Source organism: Punica granatum, chromosome 1 (assembly GCF_007655135.1).
Source record: "Punica granatum isolate Tunisia-2019 chromosome 1, ASM765513v2, whole genome shotgun sequence".
Lineage (NCBI taxonomy): Eukaryota > Viridiplantae > Streptophyta > Magnoliopsida > Myrtales > Lythraceae > Punica > Punica granatum.
In genome coordinates, this window is record NC_045127.1 from 55,536,456 (window position 1) to 55,558,335 (window position 21,880).

A 21,880-nucleotide genomic window follows, 5' to 3' on the forward strand; every position below is an offset into this window, starting at 1 on the left:
GTTGGACCCTTAAGAATTGAAATCGGCTATTTTTCTAATTTTTCCCTAATGTATACACACGCATGTGTGTGCATATATATCCTCACCATAGAAGCAAATGTCTTGTGATTTATTTGGATTGAGGGTTATAAAGGGAAGCATCACAAATATACAAAATAAAAATTCTCTTAACCCCCGTAATTCTCCGATACATTACTTTCCATAGCCCTCAATTCTAGAATTCAACCTCTTCCTTTAATCAACATATAAATAAATAATGATACCCAGAGAAGACAAAATAATACTTTTTAGATTGGTAAAATTTTCTTTCTGTCTGTCTCGGAGATCCGGAGTCAGCTCGTTTGACTTTGGATAGCAAAAGATTTTCCTTTTCCTATATGGTTTTGTCATTTCTCCCTTGGAAGCGTTTATGCGTTCGGTCGAGAACAAATTAAGGCCGTGCAGCAAACCTGTAGCATATGTAACCATATTATTTTCTATCGACCAAAGGAATATATGTATCGATCTGCCCCTTGTTCTTTTCCACCATTACAGTTCATAATCATCGATCATCTCTATATATAATAATAAAACACGAACTGATCACTAATGCCGCCGCACATTCAAAAACGTAAATAGAGCTCTTTCGTGATACCAAATCGTCATATCTTAAGGAAAATTTTATATATTTATTAGGAAGTATAATTAGGCCAATTGAGATATATAATAGAAATATTTCCAATAGGGAATATCAGTGGAATTAGGGAAGTGAAATATCCAACAAAACATATTTTCTATATGGACATATTAGTAAAATATAGTCTAATAAGGGCATTTAAAATATGTAGTGAAATATGACCCATCCTTTAGATATATATTGCATTATTATTTAACTATAATTATAGTGCTATATTTTAATAGATAGAAAATTACTTGAATAGTTATTAAGGAAATAATTACGTGTATATCTTTTCTTCGTTATCTATTTAACGCCCATAACATATTTGTTATTTCATGGACTATTTATTTCATCGGTCATAATTTATTTATTCTTTACATTCATCCAATTTTCCTTTATTTATATTAAATTGATTCGTACGATCATTGGCTAGGTCGGCAAAATGGGCTGGCCTGTTATCAAATTGGGCACCGAAACTTAGGCCCAGGACCAGTCCCTCACAATTAACGGGCGGGCTGGCTCAGCCCATTAGCCCGAAAAGAAGGAGAAAAATCGAAGAAGAGTCTGTGAGAGATCCGAGATGAAGGAGAAGAAATGAAGAAAAAAGCAATTAGGTTTAGCATTGGGACGAGAGATTGGACTTTAGGTGAGAATGGGGAATAATTATTTGTTTTATCTTTATTTCATCTCAATTTTAATATAAATAGAAAAAAATAACGGGGCTTATGGGCCAGCCCGGCCCAAAACAGTCGGGCCCTTGGCAAGCCCATTCTCGGCCCGATAAAGCTTTGGGCTACAATAGCACTGGGCCCGGCACGGGCAGGGCCCATTTTTGCCAGCATTAGATCATTTCATTACATTAGGATTTGGTTGTTTTAATATACTATTGTGATCTCTTTAATTGCTATAATTTGACACTGCACATTCGTTGAGCATTTAGATAGTTGCATTGCTTCAATTATTTTATTAGTGAATTTTATAATCTATTAAAGAGTTGTGATTGTTATGCGAGTTACAGTTTTTTTTAAGATGACAATTCCGATTTTGTAATCGGTCAAAAATTGAATTGAATAAAATATTGATAGTAAAAGCAATTATAATATATATTACAAAATGGAGGCTTGATTTAGGAGTGTTGCTCAAATAAAACTACTAGAGTATAATTGCTGAAAAATAAGAACTGATTTTAAAATAAGTAAAATGTTTGGGATGTAACAATTTAAAATTGTTGAAATTTAAATTAATGTTTAAAATAGAAAATAAGTAGAAATAGTTTTTAAAATCATCTATCAATTTGCTTGAGAAAATAATGTTTTCAATCGTAAAAATTAGCCAAACCATTGAAATAGTTCACCAAACATTATTCTCTCAAACGAAGCTGGAATAGGGTGGAAGCTGGGGTAACCTTCATTTCCTAAAATGTAAATACTGAAAATAACATAAATAAGTACTAGCCTTTTGATTAAGAAGCAATTAAGGATAAATTAATAAATTTATATACGACTTTCAACTGCTAAATAACGTCACTCCCATAATTCTCTCCTCTCTCCTCTCATTCCTCTTCCTTCTCTCTCCTTTCTCCTCTCTCTCCTCACAAATATTCAATTCTCACCTCCCTTTTCCATCTCTCATTTACAATTCCTTATTTTTATTTTTAATTAATTTGATTAATAAATCATTGCAAACAATCTGCTTACATATATATATATATATTATAAAATTGTTAAATAAATATATTTAAAATTTTTAATTATATTAGGAGAAAATAATTACGGCGTCGTAACACCGGCATGCATCTTGTATAATATGATATAATATATACAATTTGAATAAGTACCTTAAATAACCATCTTTCCAAGATTTGCATTTGCCTATACTTGAAAAATAGGAAAACTATAGTTTTAGTCCTTTAGGTTTAAATAACTATCTTTTCAAGATTGGCTTTTACCTATACTTGAAAAAAGAATACTATAGTTTTAGTCCTTTAGGTTTAAGTGCTTTTTTATTTTCGTCATTTTTTCTATATATATATATATATATATTTTCTGTTTTCATCCTTTATCTTCATATACTATTCTATTTCAATCATTTAGTTACAAAAATCTGTTAAATAACTTGGAGCGGCATTAGGTGCTTGGTAAAATCAACCTTCAACAATAAATAAATAAAATCAATAGATGGAAAACTCATTGAATTCTTCCTAAAAAAAAGGTCGGCTTCTTGTGCTTTGCAACTCCTAGAGCCCAAACACCAATAGCATCGTACACAGGAAGGTGGTACAAGATTCCCTCCTTCCCCGTAACAGCATTGACACCAAGGCCACACCTACACCCTCAACAAACGGCATTGTCCCTGATCTCAATGACACTTGTAGGAGTGACGGCAAGAGGAGTTGCGAGCATTGCTTGTAAGCTTGACCTCACCAGTGACGAGGCCAAGCTCAAGGTCAGGTTCTACATCCCTCTGTTCCCGCTCATCTCCCCTGTTGTTACCAATGATTATTGGGTCCTGTACATCGACAATGCGCTCTCATCGGCCAGCTCAACACGAATTTTCTCCATGTGTTTCGTTGTCTTGTTTTCTTATGTCAATTCTTTATTAATATTTGTTTAAGTTTTTTAGATTTCATTTCATTGGTCATGAGCTTTGTTTATAGTCTAGCTCTTGTTAAATTAAAGTTGGTTCTTTTATTGTTAAAATTGTTGTTTTCTGTCTTCAATTGAAGTGGATTGAGGGGAAAAAAAAGTGGGAATAAACATGGAATAGATAGAAAATAATGATTTTTTGGATTGTGGGATGCAGCCAAATAAGATAAAGATTACTCTTCTGATAGTATATGGGCTTCGAGAATTTTCGATTTTTTTTTTGGTGGGGAGGTTGAAGACAACCAATTCTTCATCTATTTACCTTTTTTTTTTTTTAATGTAGATGTGGAACGGTTATCAATACGTGGCTGCTAATATGGCTCCAGTTAGTAGGATCTAATGGTTTTGTGTAGTAGAGTGATTGAATGAGAAAAGTGTTTAAAAGTATAGGATGAAAGCGAAAAAAAAAGAAAAGAAAAAGGACGAAAATAGAAAAACACTTAAACATAAAGGATTAAAACTAAAATTTCCCCCTTGAAAAATTCACCCGTTATTTTTTCTCATAAAATTATTCATCAATTTCTAATCGTATAATTTGTAATTTTTTTACTTTTTTCAAATAATAATCTTAAATCCTATGATTTTGGCATAGGAAACAAAAACTCTCATTTAGAATATTAAAATTCTGGTCATTGATAACAATAATTTTCCTCTAAACTCCTCCAATATTTAAAGTGAAACAATCTGAATCCACAAATGTTTTTTATAAAAATTCATAGCATGCTTAATTTTAAATATTACATATTATTAAAAATTAAAATCCATCCGCGCAACATCTCAGTTATCACCTAATTGTCAGTGTGGGTGCACTGCAACCACCACCAATCCAATACCTTTCGGGGAACCTACTCCCAAGTCAGTGAAAGAACAAGAAGCGACCCCACTATATCCACGCGTGGCAGGCAAAGATGCTGTAATTTTGGATAGCAATAAAAGCCTTTACAAAGCGCAAACTTTTGTTCGGATACCTATTTAGAATTACATAGTTGAAGCATTTTTGGTGTCTGAAATCTGGCAGCCTCGTTCACTTTTTGCTCAGGAAAAATCTGGGAGGCTGTTTTATCTTGCGAACTGCTTCATATCAATACAAGGGAGTCCATAGGACAGCAATAACTGCCCCATCCTGTGGGAATCGCAGTAAAGCGAAGATGATAAGCATATAAAAGGACTTTCCTTACCACTTCACGAGGAGAAAACCACCAAGCAGAATTCATGGTCAGCTGACTCAAGCATTATATATATGGAACAAAAACACCTCAGTATATACTACAAAGATACAAATCACGCAAAAGACTAGACTAGGATTTATTCTGCGTATAATTTACACACGCGCGTGCCTTACCACTCAAATTCCAACCAGACGAGAAGCTTTAATTGATCAGAGGTTATTTCCCCCGAACCCAGAAGGACCGTAGTTTAGTTCTACAGGTTGGTAGTTGGAATCAGCATCAAGAGAGGTAATCCTGCATCCAATATTGTACCTGGACACATCATTTGGGACCCAAGAAGCATGATGAGCAGAGAAGCCGACACAGTGAAGAACACTCTCCGAGCAGCTTGTGCAGTTAGAGCAGGAAATCAATGTACTTTGTACAGTGCAGGCATATATCATTCAACCTCAAGAATAGGTCTCCTTCAGCACCTTGGCTCCTGCTTCAAGGGAATTCCACCACCCGAACCAAAACCCATTGGCTGGATGGACAAGAAAATTACAATCAGACTAACTTAGCTTGTCCTAAAAGAAGGGAAAATGTGGGAGAGGATGAATTGACATAAAAAGAAAACAATTAAATATTTTTGCATAACAAGTTCTTCAGAATCCAGCCCCTCCCTCACCCTTTCCAAGCCCCCCTCCTTTTATCCTTCAATAAATTTTAACTAGTTAATTTCATCAAACAAGACTAAGATGGGTAACCAGCCATGGTTGTAGGCCATTGTTTTAAGCAATAAGATAATTCAAAATCTACCTTGTAAGTCTTGACAGATTAGGAAGACTGAACTCAAAACAGTATCATACATGAAGAACTAATGAGAAAACACCATGCTATGCATGAAAACTTCTCATTTATGGGATAGCTTCCGTCACATAAAACTCAAGAGATACAGCACCGTGCACCATCCCTATTCCCCAACTGCGCACCAAATTAAAGAATGGCATGGGTTCATTACAGACCCATGGCGGTGGTCCCGTAAATATACAGTAGTATGTGATCTTTTGCTAATAGTTGCATCCTATCTTTCTCACAAAAGAAAAGAAACCCTGATCAGTTCTAAAATCTTTACGGGACGTAGTACATTCTGACAATGTAAACTTCGTTTAACTGTAGAGCACAAATGCAGGACGAGTTACCCGAGCCGCATAGGGCAATATGGCATTTGCGAGATCTTCATCAATGGATACAGGAAGTGGTGGCATCTGGCTCATTATACCGGGCACGTTTCGCATGCTGCAATATGAAGAAGTATGTATGAATAGAAAGCAGCCAGGGCTGTCAAATTTTGGACACTAATTTTGAAATAAAAACCAGCAGATAAGAGAGTGAAAGCTCCCATACTTGTTCAGGATTGCAGCAATATTGTTCCTTGCGCAACAGAAGAGGTCAATATTATCCTGTAACTGTGGAAGAGAATCATAGAAATGAGGTTCCGCCATATTAAGTGAAATGAGGAAGACAAAATTGAAAAGGAGGCACTACCCACTATTATTCTACACCGCGATCCTCTCCTTAATTGACCCTTTAACTGGGTTTAGGTTGGATGAATGCCAACAACCATAACCCTCAATGCGGTCGCAGCAAGAGGGAATCCCTCTGGTTACTTTTTATTGGGTGTAGGTGGGCGGCAACAAGCTGGCTTGGGCCAGATCCGGCAGGGCCACGTGGGGAGGAGGTAGGTGGTGTTGGAGGCGGGGCAGTTTTGAAAATATAAAACATTACGGAACCTATTCATAATAACTTAAATTATGCAGAGACAGAAAGCCAAAACCATTCTTAGACTACAGAATGCTACCCAATTTGCTCTCCTACAAGATTGCTGCTGCAATTAGTTACTCAGTTGGGTTGATTAAGAACATTTTTTCATGCCAAAAGTGTACTTGTGTGAAGCTCGAAAAACGTGGGATCTCTGCCAATATTCTGAAGAACTTAACTATGGAAGCCTGAGGTGCTTCTCAATTACCATATAACATGGATGTTAGACCACTAATGCCGGAGGATATTAGGCAGCACTAGCTATTAATGGGCCAGCGAAATGTTGCAACCACATCTTAATGATAATGTCCCAGCATTTTCAAAAAGCCAACATTCTTGCTTTGTAGACATCTTTAGTTGCAGTCCCTGAAGTTATATAATTTCCAAAACTAATACTCAAGATATTGTTCGTATAAAAATCGATTGAAAACAATATCATATGAGACTATGCAGCTTCAGTTCTGGTTAATTGAAGCAAGAAAAAGATAGAAGTTACAATAGTAATGACATGTCTGGTGGGGTCAGGAGCGTTAAGGATATGTATAGTGGTAAGTGTGATGGCAGCTAAAAATGTATCCAATTGGCCTAATATAAAGACACCATCGAAATAATAAAAAAGCACCACAGTGACGGATATTTTGGCGGCCACGAAAGAAATCAGATACTGATGAATGTGTAAATTTGACCATAACATGAAAAAAGAAAAAAAGAAAAAAGAAAAGCTGAAGCAGTATGGAAGTATCAAGCCAACAGGAATTTACCTTAAGGAGATGAAGATTGGCTCTAATTCGGCTAAATGCCTGGGTGTTCTGTTCCAATAGATTCCTAGGGTTGGCACTGCCACTGGTTCCTGATACTAACCCAGAAGGGTAATCCGCAATTTGAACATATGGAAAGTGAGTATATAACCAAGCCTAAACGCATATGAAAAATTAAATGAAGCCATTAATTCAATTTTAAAGTTGATCCGAGCTATGTTCACTCACCCTCAAAAGGAATCATGTCATTTTGGTTCATATGGTGGATAACAGGAGCATATGCAGCCATGTTCACTGGCAGAGCTGCAGAACTCTTGGAGGATGATTCTGCCAACTGCATCATTCAAAATTATATTATCAGCAAAAGTAACATATTATATCTAGAGAAAAGCATGATCTTAGCATGATAATGCTGCCATCACAAATTGTATATCTGCATTTTATTTTTTTGGCTTCTGTAGTTATGCTTCTCAATAAAGCATGTGATATACTATGTAATTGAAGTACCTGCCGTTATTACTTTCTCATTAAGCAAAAGTGACAGCAGGATGTTTGGGACAAAAAAAGGGGGGAGATAAGAAAAAAGAAGACTGCATGAAGTAAACAAATTGCATCACAATAGAAAAAGGAAGATCTTGCCACGTCTGGTAGTGACAGAAAAGCGGATTCTTAGAGATGTCTACCACCCATATAGTATAATAGCATTGAATCATTAGGATGAGTACGCACCTTCCTAATGTTTACTTTCTTCCCAGGTCGCTTCCTCTGAAACAATTGCATTAACAAATATTAATGTATTCAGTGATCAACATAAGTCAATAGATACAAGCGAAGCATAAAATAGATGCCATTATTACAACTTTTTTATTAACAAAACAAGGAAAAAAAGCTTAGCTATTGCAGTCCTTTCAAATGGAAGCTTTTGATAAAGATTAAACATTTGGTCATTAAGAGACTAAACAATAAGAACTGACATAATCCTTAAGGGGATTGAATCATTCATATTTAGGGTATAACGGCACTATTCGGTTTCCTCATTTACTTTGTTCTTCTTAGAACCAATTCCTATCCATGTATATTTATTAAAATAAGTATTTCCTGCAACAAATATGAAAAGATGACAAAACAGGAAGGCGTGATGCTCGATAAGGCCTAAAAAATTAATTATGCAGGTGCAAGCGAGAAGGCCAATGAATTCATAACCCCTAGTATCAGTTTCATCTGCTATCAAAGCACTCAGCCAGAAGATATGGAAGAAAGGGGGGCAAATAGCATGGGGCCTCATTGCTATGTCAATAATAACAATGGGTGAGATGAAACGGTACTTGAGAATCGAGATGAATTTTATGCCAAATGTTGTAGCTATAAATAAGAACCAATTTTAATATATATATATTTTTAAAAGCCCCAAGTAGTCACTGATAGGCAGAATGATCAGTGTATGAACTTACCGTCATCCATCTACACCTCAAGGCAACGTCACGGACTGTCTTATCTTGCAAAGTGGCTGCTATCTTTATATATCTCATAATACTTGGTTCATCAGCATATCTACAATTTAATGAAAGGAAAATCAGCCTATCAAATCAAATACATGAACTAGAGGGATTCTCAACATTGTATTACACTGTGCAAACATGAAATGAGACATATATACACACGTGCACACAGGATAAAAATAAAGAGTTCAAAACCATGTTGCACTTGAAATCCATAAGTAATGTAGCCTCCAACTGACTTGTTTTAGAATGTTCAGCAAAAAACACCATGAACTAAATCATAGAAGTAAAAGAGCATAAAGAGCCAATTTTTCTACATAACACGGTGGTCCAATCATAAGTACAGACACAATATTATGGAAGAAGCGTTCTCTGAGCATGAAAATTTAGGCTACGGTAAGTGCAAATTTCGAGTATATCTTATATAAAAAGGTGAATAATGATAACTTTACTTCCATAGGTATGAATCAGACAACTGACTCACTTGATGAGGCCTTCTTCCAGTTTGTACTGTTCAGTGATAGACCACTCTACTGCCAATCCCGTATCGTGCTTAAGACCTGGTTCTGAATCGAGGAGGGAACCTGAAGAGCTCCTTGCTTGGGCTAATCCCGGATTGTTAACAACAGGGGTAGAGTTCCCAGCAGTGAAAATGATACCAGGTGCACTGCTGACACCGTAGTAGCCATCCCCCATCATCGAGACCAATTCAGCAGGGGCAAAGACAGTGAGAGCGGTTGACCCAACTGAGAATATGAAAGTTGAGGACTATTTAGGACAAGGAGCACTTGCAGCACTAGATTGAAACAACAGGGAGTATCTCTGCCCTGCTTGGACGATCAGCCGACAATCGCAAATGGAATCCATTCACTAATTAGGCCGGAAATCTGTAAATTATCAAACCCTAAAATGGTAATTTGTACCTATTTCACTTCAACTGTGCCATAACAGAGTGGCTGCAGGAGCGACAGAAGTTACGCTGGAAATGAGAGATCCCCAAGAGAGAGAGACGTCGGAGCAGGAAGGGGCTTTAGATCATCTGCCACCGAGCAACAATGGTAGGAACCCCACAGGGAAACTTACGTGGATTGAGAGGACTAAAGACAAGAAAGACTGCGAAAGAACGGGGCAGGGTGTGAAACCCAAACCCCAAGTTAACCCCAAACAGCAAATTTTTGTCTCATATATTTTAAAATTAGTCATAGAGCTTGTTGGTTGCATAAGATAAAATGTAATATTCTTCTTGTTCTTTTTTTTTTAAAAAAAAATTTATTTTGCTAATTTTATTATATACATATGTGTTATAAATTTAATAATATTTACTATCAATAACAGTGCCTATTTGATATATAAAAAGTAGAAAAATTACTCATATATCCTAATATTCACATGTTGTTTTAATTTTGTCCCATACGTCAATTTTTTTAGAGGTATTATAACATTAATGGTTTGGTGTCAAATCTATCCCGTCGTAAAAATTCCGTCAATTTTTAACGGAAATGCTAACGTGATGCGTTAATTACTTGATGGTGCTGACATGAAGAGTGTGTGGATCCTAATACAAATGAAAAATAACATTATTTATCCCAACCTTTTAATATTTTCTTAATTTTATCTCAAGCTTTTTATTTTTTTCTCAATTTTATCTCAATCTTTTCATAATTTCTCAAATTTATCCTAACATGTTGGGATTATATTGAGAAAATAGTAAAAGATTGGGATAAAACTGAGAAACTATCGAAATATTGAAATAAAATTGAGAAAGTATCAAAAGGTTATGATGAAACTGAGAAGCAACAAAAATGTTGGGATATATAGTGTAATTTTTTTCCTTATATCGGGACTCACACACTCCCCACATCAGCTCCGTCAAGCAATTGATGGGCCACGTCAGCTTTTCGTAAAAAATGGACGGAACTTTTACAGCGGGATGAATTTGAAATCAAATTATTAACGTTAGGATACCTCAGAAAAAAAATTGACGTTGGGATAAAATTAAGATAACATGTAAATGTTGGGATACATGACGTTATTTTCCCTATAAAGAATTGATGTTCTTAGTCATTAAATATCCTCGAGGATTGCTTACAGAGTTGGAGGAAAATTCTTCCATATCTATTTATAATATATTAAAGTTAGCTCTTCGCGCTTGTGCTATGAGAGGCCTCCGTTCAATCTTTGAGGGATTGCCACGTCACTTTTTTTATTATTTCTTTGGCTTCTGATTGATCGTCTTTTCATTCGCCTTCTGTTAAAAAAATTAATTATTTCTTACTTTTAATAGAGAAACGAATGATTGCTTATGGCACTAAAAAAGAAGAATAAAAATTCAATAAATGCACTTTCTATTTGCTTTCAAAGAAAGAAATCATATTTGGCAAAAGAAAGAAAGGAATTTTCTAACTTTTAATGTGGAATTTAACGTAAAAATGAATGGATGCATACGGCAAGAATGAAAAAAAAGAATCAATCAATGCATTGTCCATTGGCATGCCTTGATTAGCCATTTCACACACTCTTCTCTTCAGCTTTGCTCGAAAAGTCTATCTCCATCTCTTCTGGCATTTCGGAGCTTTACACTGCGTTTAGTTTATAAGTAATATTTTAAAATCAGATTTTAAAGGGTTGGTGTAGATGAAAAAAAAGAATCAATCAATGCATTGTCCATTGGCATGCGTTGATTAGCCATTTCACACACTTTTCTCTTCAGCTTTGCTCGAAGAGTCTATCTCCATCTCTCTCGGCATTTCGGATTTACACTGCATTTGGTTTGTAAGTAACATTTTAAAATCAGATTTTGAAGAGTTGATGTAGAGAATTTATTAATTATGAAGTTATATTGTAATAGAGTGGTATAAATATTTATGTATGAGGCATATCCTTTGACTTTATATGAGTTATTTTGTTATAAATATAGATAAATTAAAATAAAATTTTAAAATCTTACCTACAAAATAAACGAGCCATAAAGAATCTCCACCACATTCGGCTAGGGACAATTTTGCCCCTCTCTCTCTCTCTCGCCTCCCTCTAGCATTTGACATTTGATTATTCAACAATTCCTTTCCCATCTACTTTTGCGAGACCTTAATGGTACCGTGTCCGACTTTTCTTTTCGTCTCCGCTTTTGTTGGCTAGAATGATAGTGTTCCAGTCCCATCTTGTGGGCATTGACCACTAGCTAGGCCTCGTTGCCACCTTCATCTCTACGTTTCCCGTTTGGCTTAATTTTTGTCTTGGTCCAGTTCTCCAGTGGTTACCAGCCTCATCACCAGGAAGAAGGACATTGTCAATGCCACCGCTGCTTCCGTCAAGGTGGTAAATGCATTTCCTCTTTGCCTTCCATTGATATGTCTTTGGCTCTTCTTTGTTGACGAGATTTCCTTTGATTATGGGTATTTTTTGGCTTTTCTTCGTTGGCGAGTAAGCTCCTAAGAAATGCCCATTTTTTTTTATTATTATTGGATTTAGAATTGTGAATATTTCTTGATTTTGTTCCTCATTTTATAAGTATTCTTGATTGTTATACTCCTCTTGTTGGAAGATTCACGATTTCCTCACTCTTAAAAATCGAGTTTTTATCTATCTATTGTTCATTATGTCCAATAATTATCTACTGACAATCTGCAGAATTAGTTCTCCTAACTAAATTTCCGATGGAGTGATCAATTGGAAGATCGCAATCCATGCCTTCACCAGATGAGCCCCGCTCTTGGATGTGCTGATTTAATCATAGCTCACTGTGTTGTAGTTTGAACTCGAAGAAAATAAACAAATATCATTTTATTATCCTTGAATATTTTGCTTGAATGTATATGCAAATTATGATCTCATTTGAAAAGATAATTATGCTATTTATAGAATAATTTCATAAAAAATAGATAACAAGCCTTCCCAATGTTCAATTACTTTGATGAACTTTTTCCATATTAAGATACACCGTTTTCAATATATGCGTATATTTATATATTCATGATTTTCTTGGGGTGCTAATATTTATCACCATAAAAGGAACAAAGAGGAAAACAAAAAAGAAAAATTTGTGTGGAGGAATGCATTTTCCAATGGTTCGTTGATTGCTTCTACGCGGGAATTGAATTTCTTGCTCTTTAAAATGAGTTTTTATCTATATGTTGTTTATTATGTCCAATAATTCTCTGCATGCAACTAGAACTTTTCACATAAGCATATTGGACTCATGAAATTCTTTCGTTTATGCCTCTCCGCTCGTGGTTAGCCATATGTTCAAATCTATAACAATATATGAAAGTCGGTAAATGCTTATGAGAAGTCGTTATTTGATTGTCTTCTTGACTTCTAGAAGTATTTAATTCTTTAGGATAGATTCCTTTATTTGTCCATTCTTTCTCCGTTCATAAGTAGACTACCTCCTTAAAGATGAAAAATTTCTTGAATTGTTTTTAAATTAAAAAAAATTTATAACTTAAAAGATTTTTTGGTAGCTTAATATTTTTCGGTGAGATATGGGGCCATACCCAATAAAAAAATATTTTTATGTACCTGCACCTGGTTCAGTATTAAAAGCTAAGACAAATTATATTGCTTCTACATATGAATCATACTACCTTGCTACGGATTGTTGCTACACAACCACCTGTTCTTTCGGCTGGTCGGGGTGAAATATTTTGGAGGCCTAGTCCTCTGGGACTTTATACAGTAGCCTCAGCATATGCTCTTATTATTGATCAGCCTGGTCTGGGTTGGGATCCTTTGTGGAAAATTATATGGCGCTGAGAAGGTCCCCTTCGAATCCGCCACTTCCTTTGGCTTGCAGCCCATGGTTGTCTTTTAACCTAGAAATACTGGGTAAGATATCATCTTGCGGATTCTGCTCTTTGTATTCGATGTAATACGACTAGTGAATCAGTTCATATTTTACGTGATTTTCCTCTTGTTAAATTGATGTGGACGAAGCTGGTTGCTCAATCCTCAAATTCACCTTTCTTTTCTCTTATTCTCCTTGAATGGCGCTTGTCCAACTTTCGACCTACGCTTTGTGCTGCTAACTCTGTGCTTTGGGCCATTATCTTTGGGGTGGGATATTGGTTATTGTGGAATTGGAGGATTAAAGAGTTGTTTCAAGAGGAATTTCATCAGCCATTTGATGAGGCATCTCGTATTGTGCATATTTCTCGAAATTTTACTTTGACAAGGAATGGTGAGGTTCGAGCTGATCCAATCAGCTTGAAGACATGGCAGTTTGTTAGCTGGACGTGGCCCCCCGTAGGCTGGTTCAAACTAAATTCGGATGGTGCTTCTCGGGGCAATTTGAGTCCAGCTGGGGCTCGTGGCCTTGTCTGGGATGATCGTGGCAATTAGGTTAGTGGTTTCATACATAATATCGGATATGCTTCATTGGTGTCGGCTGAACTTGAGGAGTCCTTTCAAATCTCAACCTTGCTCGGACGGAGGGATGCATGCACCTCATTCTTGAAGATAATTCTTTGTTGGTTTGTAATTGGCTTCTCGGGGTTGCATGTTGTGATCTGATAAGGGCATATTATACTCATATTTTATTGTGCAATTCATGTTAAATTATTATTAATTTTATAGAAATTATAAGAAGTCGGTGCTTAATTATGTGTAATTTGATATTGTAGGTCTTTGAGGACTTAGATGGAATTACGAGCAATATTGAGGAGTTTTGCGCAATTTGGAGCCAGCATATATCTTTCGGAAATCTTTTTTTTGTTGTGGATATAAATACTCCTCATAACAAGATTAGGAAACCCTAGGGGGGGAGCCATCTTTCACCATTCTTTTAACCTAGAGAGTTTTTGGAGAGGGTCTTGTCTGGAGCCGTCACCTGGATCAATTGATTTGAAGCGAAGAATTGTGGAAGAGATAATTCCTTAAAGGAATTGTTGGGTTTTTGTTTTAGGATTCAATATCTTGAGTTTACTGCTGAATATGAATTCTATTGCAATGACTCCTTGGAATTATAATTGTGTTTTCAATTCCATGATATTCTAAGCTTCTTTTGTGGGAATATGATGAAACCCTAGGTAGCTAATATGATGATTGTCGCCATGTTATAGGATTAATAGATGTGTTGATGATTCATGATTGCAATTCCTATAATTTCAATTTTAATTCTTAATTGGTTATAATTGTTAGAAACACTATTGATACGGGAGTTGATATAGTGTTTGTTAGGAATTCTTGATTAGACTAATTAGTTAAATGCGATAGCTGCGTTAATTAGTTTAATTAGAGATTATCCAGGGATTAATGCAATGTTTCTAGTTAGTTATTCGCTAAGACATTAGGGATAATTAATTTAGGGCATTAGACAATCATAGCACTGGAAGGTGTATGATTATAATTTAGAGTCCACTATTAATTAGAGATGCGGGAGCTGATTGATTAATTAGAGGTTTAAGACTTTAATTTTAAAGGCTTGATAAACTCACTTGAATAATCACATAGCTATCAGTCTATATAACATGATGGCAATCTGATTAGTGAAACTAGGGTGGATTCTGTTTTTCCCACTTTCAATTGATATATTTTCGTACAATTCTCTTTCTGCTCTTTGTGACGATTTAGGTTGATTAGTAGTTAATTAGTTAATTCTCTTAATTTGATTGCTTAGATAATAATAGAATCTAATATAGGTTTAGTACTTAATTAATCCTTGTGGGATCGACACTCTATTCATCACTATATTACTTGATCTGACCCAGTACACTTGCTGGTAGAATTTGAGCTTATTTTTATATATATTTGCAAAGGGATCATGATCCCGGTCATCGTTCGCTTGTTCATGATATTAAGGGGCTACTCTCAAAGGATTAGGATGTCCAGATATATCATGTGTTTCAAGAGGGAAACAATTGTGCAGATTGACTTGCTCGACGTTCTATCTTTCGGCCTCTTGGTTTGCATTTTCTTTGTTCCGTTCCTTATGGTCTTGGTTCTGTACTATTAGGGGATCTTGTAGGGATTGCTACACCCCATCTTTGTAATGTTTAGTGGCTTGGGCTTTTGCCCAGTTTTTCTACCGAAAAAAAAGCTAAGACAAAATACATCATGCCATGTAGGATGAAGGGGGTTTAACATTAAGTGACCATTCATATGCTAACCAATCAATGAATAACACTTGACATTATATGGTATTGACATATCACAATTTATTTAATACAAATTAGAGTAACTATGAAGGAAGTTATAAGGTCTAAGCAATTTATTTGAGATGATCTTTTTTCTTTTAAATTTTCTATCATTAAAATGTCAGACTTACTGAAATTTTTTTAAAAAAGAGAAGTAATCTTGGGGAATATTAAAAAGTAATATGTAAGAAGTATCCAATCATTATTTTCGTTCATGCAAATCTTCTTCCTATATAAATTGCTCTCACAATATAAATAAGGACGAAAAAAATGAAAAAATTAAAGAGTATCGGATCGGTAACAAATTTCCAAACTAGCTTGCACATAGCGCAGACCTAACGACTAGTTACTAATTAATGTACGTGGTGCCTAATTAGCCTCGAATGAGAGTTCAAATATTCAATTAATTAAGGAAATTAGAATTGGTTGTTTAATTGTTAGGGAGGAGAATAATAAGGTAATTGTGCCCTACCTAATGAATATATGGAGAAGTGAAAAATAAATTGGTTTGATGGACATAAAATATAGGAATTGTGGGAAACTAGTAAGGTAATTGTGCACTAATTGATGAAGATAATAAATGGAGATATAAATGTTAAATAAGTTCCTAGAGGCTTTAATTTATAATTACAAAATCAATATAATATTAAATAATGGGATATACACCTGAGGCCTATAATTTTCGGAGGCCTAAGGCGAAGGCCTCACTGGCCTACTAGACGGGCCGCCCCTGGATAGAATGAGTGCAAATTGAAATTATGCTTGGTAGGTTTCCATAGGTAATTCTCCCATATAATTTTTCCAGGATCCGTCGTCTTGGAATTCTTTTCAGCTACTGCAGACTGCAATGTATGGTAGAGCGGAACCAATGCCCCCTCACCCACAGTGTCAAGGGTACTGCAACTTCCAAGGATCAATCCTTCCGGCAAGCCCTTCTTCTTCGTATACTCCTTTAAATAATTTCTTTGTTTTCATTCTCATCTCATACAATTAACTGTAATTTTCTTTCATTAATTATTGTGACATAAATTTATGATACAACATGAACTAATTTCATGTTGGTAGAAATTTAAAATATTAATATTAAATTAAACTAGTGACATATAAAAAGAATGTAAAATTGAATTCAAGGAGAGGGGGAGGGGGTTGCAGATGTATGTAGAGGGCGTTCACTGAAAAAGAGAAATCCGGGAACTGAATACTAAACAAAAAAACACACTTCATCGCCTGGTCGCGAAAGACAATTACATGCACAAGAAATTAACACACTGCTCGGAGCATTCTGGTCGGAAACCATGGTCACTAGGCATCCCAATATTGACTGCGCTTTTGTCTTAGCACTAGTCGTGATCCTTGATGAGATTGATGTCACGGGTCATCAGTGCTAATTGAGCACAAACCAGAAGAGGTCTTTTAATTTAAAATGCTGCATGTAGAGATGCAGACCAAGAAAATTCAGTGCACGGTTGTCTTGGAAACTTTTTCTTGTATTTTCATGAGTGGACCCTGTCAGAAAGTTTTCCTTCCTCTGTTATTTGTATACTGCATTCTATCCATTGCTAAAGAAATACTAGCCATTAATGAGGTCTTAAGAGCTTACTTATAGACCACAAATCTCCCCTTACCCTGCCACTATGATATCGTAAGGTGATACACTCTCTCCTTTTAGCTTTTTAGCATTCTTGCTTGGCTCTTGGGTTTTAGGGTTGAGACATAATTTCTACCGAATCAGGCTCGTGGGCAAACCCAAGACATAGCCTATCCCCAATCCCACGTGGTTGGGTTAGGTCAGTGATACCGCATGTAACATCATGCTCATCACTCAAAAATGCTAGTTGCTATTGAGTTTTTGAATGTTTCCATTTGACTTACGATTATATAATTTTTTAGTTATAAAGAAAGCTCATGAACTTTCAACAAGAATAAAAATGGACGATGATGCACCTGAAACCTTATAATTCCGAATCCAAGAGTTGCGACACTGAACTAAATTTACTTCCTTGAGATAAATTTTTAAATTCAGGAAGTTGTATATATTTTTTTCAAATCCATTATATATAAAATATTGTCATTATTAAAAAATTGTATTTTAAAATATATGAAAAACTTAATTAAAATGACTTTTATAAATAACTTTTGATTCTCTCAACCTTAATTAATATGACTTTTGTGACTGATTTCATAACAAGTATAAAGAAGCTGCCTTATATCATGGATTACATTATTTACCCAGCGCATCACCCCAACACTATAAATAACAGCCATTGTCATCACTAATCTCCCCTTCCTATATATCATTCTCCTTTGAACACAGAAATATATTGACCGTAGGAGAGATGGCAAATTTTGCATCTTTCGTTAGCCTTTTTCTCGCTTTCCTCATTTTTTCAGGTAACTCAAGTACATTTCATAATCTCAACCAAAAAAATTGTCATGAATATTTACAATCATTAACTATAACCATGCAATAATCTCATGCATGATTTCTTATAATCTATACGTGCAGCAATGTACGTGGTCCCACAGGGCGAGGCAAAGAGATACTCTGTAACACTACATCCCACAGGCTGCAAACTATTTGACTGCAAGAAGGAGTGCTTCCAATAGCATGGCGAGAACTCCGGCTTATGCGTCCCTAATCAGGCTGGCACCGACTATAGTTATTTTTGCTCTTGGAATTGTTGACGAGTGTTCAACCTTTTCTCGAGCTTTGTAGTCCCAACTAATCCCGACCTCGAGGAGGATCAGGGATATTTTGTTTCGTAATAAGAGCGGATTAATAAGTTGGTTACTATGTGAGCTGAGATTATCGATAAATTGGAACTTATAAAATGGACCAATTAATCCCATAAAGCGTATAATGTCAGCCCATGAAACTCAATGAACTTTCTCTCATTTGCAACTTGATGCGATCAAAAGCCAGTACGTAGCCAAAGACATTCTTGAACGCACATCAAACATACTGCAATCCTCACTTAATGTGATTGAGACACTATCACACACTTAATGTATCATGCTATTCCCGAATGAAGATTGCTTTCTTAACATGGTTCGAAACCAGTCAGCCAAATGGCAGGGCATGCACACACATGAATTCGAAGGGGGCTTGAGAAATGCATACCTTCTGGTATGAGGTCGTACAAAGTACTCAGGGGATCGAGGTCATAAATATTGTTAAGAGTTAAAGAACGAGTTAAGTCTCACATCGGAAATATAAGTAGAATTCCACAAGTTTATAAGAGATTGGGTACCACAACCTACCAGTTCGAGCTTTTATGTTAGAGATATGCCCAATCGTTTATAAGTTCAAGTAGATATTTTACATTGTATCAGAGCGGGTTATGCTTCCGCGCGCACGTGTGTGGGCTCACACCACGCTAGGTTTAAGGTCTGTTTGTTAGGGTAGTTGAAAAATACACCCGTGTTGGCCCGAGCGTGGGTAGGTCCAGTTTCGAGGCAGCGAAGAATGCGCCTCATGTTAAGTCAGGTTCGACTGTGGAACTCGTGGTGTAAGGTCTGTTTGTTAGGGTAGTTGAAAAATACACCCGTGTTGGCCCGAGTGTGGGTAGGTCCAGTTTCGAGGCAGCGAAGAATGCGCCTCATGTTAAGTTAGGTTCGACTGTGGAACTCGTGGTTAGTTTGGTTTGTCCTCGTCTCGCCCAAGCACGGAAGAGGATGTCCGGCTCATGGTCAGTTGTTGAGGGCGGGTTTTTAATGGTACGTGACACGTGATGGATCAAGTTGCCGTGTGAGGGTGGACGTTGAGAGTTAAGAATGAGTTAAGTCCCACATCAGAAATATAAGAGGAATTCCACAAATTTATCAGAGATTGAGTACCACAACTTATCAGCTCGAGTTTTTGGGTTGGAGATAGGCCTAAGTGGATATTTTACAAATATTGTTGACGCGTTCATCTCCGATAGAGTATCCGAAAACAATCGGGTAGGCTATGGTATGGTTGTACTCCTATTTCGTTGTTGTCAGATATTCTAGTTTCAGTTTAAACATCACGTGGCATCCGAAACTAAACTTCATATACTACACTAAAAAAAAGCATTTTGGCTATGATAATTCGAGGGTTGTACCCATGCTGGTTGTGCGTTATCACCAGGCCTGAATTCGTAAATCAAGAAACAATTTCCTGGTTAGATCCGTACGTATAATCTGATGTTGATAAGTCGAGTATCAATCCGCTTGTTATTCACTATCAAAGCGATAACATGTCAATTTAAATCTTTATGTTTTTTATTTTTATTTTTCATGTAAAGCGTTTAAAAGTTGCGTAGTCTATTATTGTTCTTGTTGTTGTTCAAGAAATTAATGATCGCTTTATTGACTTGATATGACTATCAACATAAAGCACGATTTACTAATGACTTACATAAACTATCAATCAACAAATACGATATATTCATAAAACATAACCAAATATTGATGATTTAACAAAAATATATCATTTTTTGTCTCATTATTTATGCAACTGATCGTGGGGTTGCTTTAGGCTCTCAAAGTCTTATTGTGATTGAAGCTTCCGATCGATTTCAATTATAAGGTACGTATGTGTAGTCAATTTGAATATACATCAATAGATTGTTAATATATATAACTATATATATATTTTGAGGAAATTACAAGAAGGAAAAGTAGAACGCTGGCTAACACAATTAATTACAACAATAATAATAATATTGAATCCATTACAATGAACACTTCAATTCCCCTCAAGGCGGGGAAGAATTTCCCCACCTAATCAATCATGTATGTACATACATGTATGTATATGTATGTATGCATGTATCCACATACATACATATATGTATATATCTATGTAAGGGTGAGAGTTATGCCTTTAATATTTTAGGTCCTTTCGACTTGTACGAGTAATGTGGCAGCATGACATTACCCCATAATCGATGAAGATTACCGGGCTCATTGGGGATGTGGTGACGGGTGATAAGGCCCTGATGCCTTGGCTCTAACTCTGTAGGTGGTGGGGGCATTATGCCTATCACCGTAATTGATGAAGATTGTCGGGTTCGTTGGAGACATGGTGGTGAATGAGGAGGCCGTGACGCCCTGGCTCCGACTCTGTAGGTGGTTAGGGGGCTGTGCTTCTTGCTATATTCGATGAAGATTGTCGGGTTTATTGGGGACTTGGTGGTGGGTGAGGCGGCCGTGACGCCCTGGCTCCGACTCTATAGGTGGTTAGGGGGCTGTGCTTCTTGTTATAATCGATGAAGATTGCTGGGTTTATTGGGGACTTGGTGGTGGGTGAGGAGGCCGAGACGTCTTGGCTCCGACTGTGCAGGTAGTGGATGGGGGGGTGGTGCCACCTGCCGTAAATGATGAAGATCGTCGAGTTTGTTAAGGGTGTGGCAAAGGGTGAGGAGGCCGGGACGGTCCGGCTTTGACTCTGTAGGTAGCTCAAAGCTAGGGCGTCTTGAGGGCTGTGCCTCTTGTTGTAGGCGATGAAGATTGTCGAGTTTCTCGATGATGTGGTGGCGGGTTTGCTCCTCCTATCGTAACTGATGAAAATTGTCGGGTTTGTTGGGGACGTGGAGGTAGGTGAGGAGGTCGGGATGTTTTGGCTCAACTTTATATGGGGTGTGGTGGGCTATGCCTCTTGCAGTAACCGACGACGATTGTCACGTTCATCGGGAATGTGGTAGTAGATGAGGAGGTCGGGATGCCCTGGCTTTGACACTATAGCTAGCTCAAAGTCAGGGCATCCCGGATGCTGTGCCTCTTGTCGTAATCGATGAAGATTGTTGGATCCATCAGGGACGTGGTGGTGGGTGAGGAGGCCAAGACGCCTTGGCTCTGACTCTGAAGGTGGCTTAGAAGAAAAGCGTCTCGGCCACCTTGTCCACCAACACGTCCTCAACAAACTAAACAATCTTCATCGAGTTTTAGGGTTTCCGGGCTTTAGAAGCTTTAGGGTTTTAGACTTTATGGGTTTTAGGGTTTTGCGGGCTTTAGGGCTTTTGGGGGGCTTTTAGGGCCTTCAAAGCTTTTCGAGGCCCTAGTTCGATGTTATTGCTAATTGGACTTAACAGTACATTTTAGGGGTTTTAGGGTTTTAGGGTTTTAGGGTTTTAGGGTTTTATAGGGTTTTTTAGGGTTTTATAGGGTTTTAGGGTTTTAGGGTTTTAGGGTTTTTAGGGTTTTAGGGTTTTAGGGTTTTAGGGTTTTAGGGTTTTAGGGTTTTATAGGGTTTT

The 21,880-nt window shown here is 36.7% G+C and overlaps 1 protein-coding gene and 1 long non-coding RNA gene across 4 annotated transcripts; one reads left to right on the top strand and one right to left on the bottom strand.

Moving 5' to 3' along the window:
* Positions 1–4,461: 4,461 nt before the first annotated feature.
* LOC116189015 lies at positions 4,462–9,689 on the bottom strand. 3 transcript variants are annotated; one of them, XM_031518506.1, is made up of 10 exons: positions 9,453–9,689; positions 9,014–9,275; positions 8,482–8,581; positions 7,760–7,795; positions 7,259–7,364; positions 7,034–7,128; positions 5,859–5,920; positions 5,654–5,750; positions 4,921–4,995; positions 4,462–4,784 (listed from the first exon to the last, which is right to left on the bottom strand). In XM_031518506.1, exons 2-9 carry the CDS (start codon positions 9,226–9,228, stop codon positions 4,939–4,941), a joined length of 768 nt encoding a protein of 255 aa, XP_031374366.1. In that variant the 5' UTR covers positions 9,229–9,275; positions 9,453–9,689; the 3' UTR covers positions 4,462–4,784; positions 4,921–4,938. The 3 variants fall into 3 exon arrangements, with proteins under 3 accessions (XP_031374366.1, XP_031374372.1, XP_031374358.1); XM_031518512.1 differs by having other exon boundaries at positions 4,462–4,995; positions 7,034–7,122; positions 9,453–9,688; XM_031518498.1 differs by having other exon boundaries at positions 4,462–4,995; positions 9,453–9,688.
* Positions 9,690–11,560: 1,871 nt separating this feature from the next.
* On the top strand, positions 11,561–12,318 carry LOC116198839. Its single transcript, XR_004155397.1, has 2 exons — positions 11,561–11,844; positions 12,160–12,318. It is a non-coding gene; the product is annotated as an uncharacterized LOC116198839 (long non-coding RNA).
* The last annotated feature ends 9,562 nt before the right edge of the window (positions 12,319–21,880 follow it).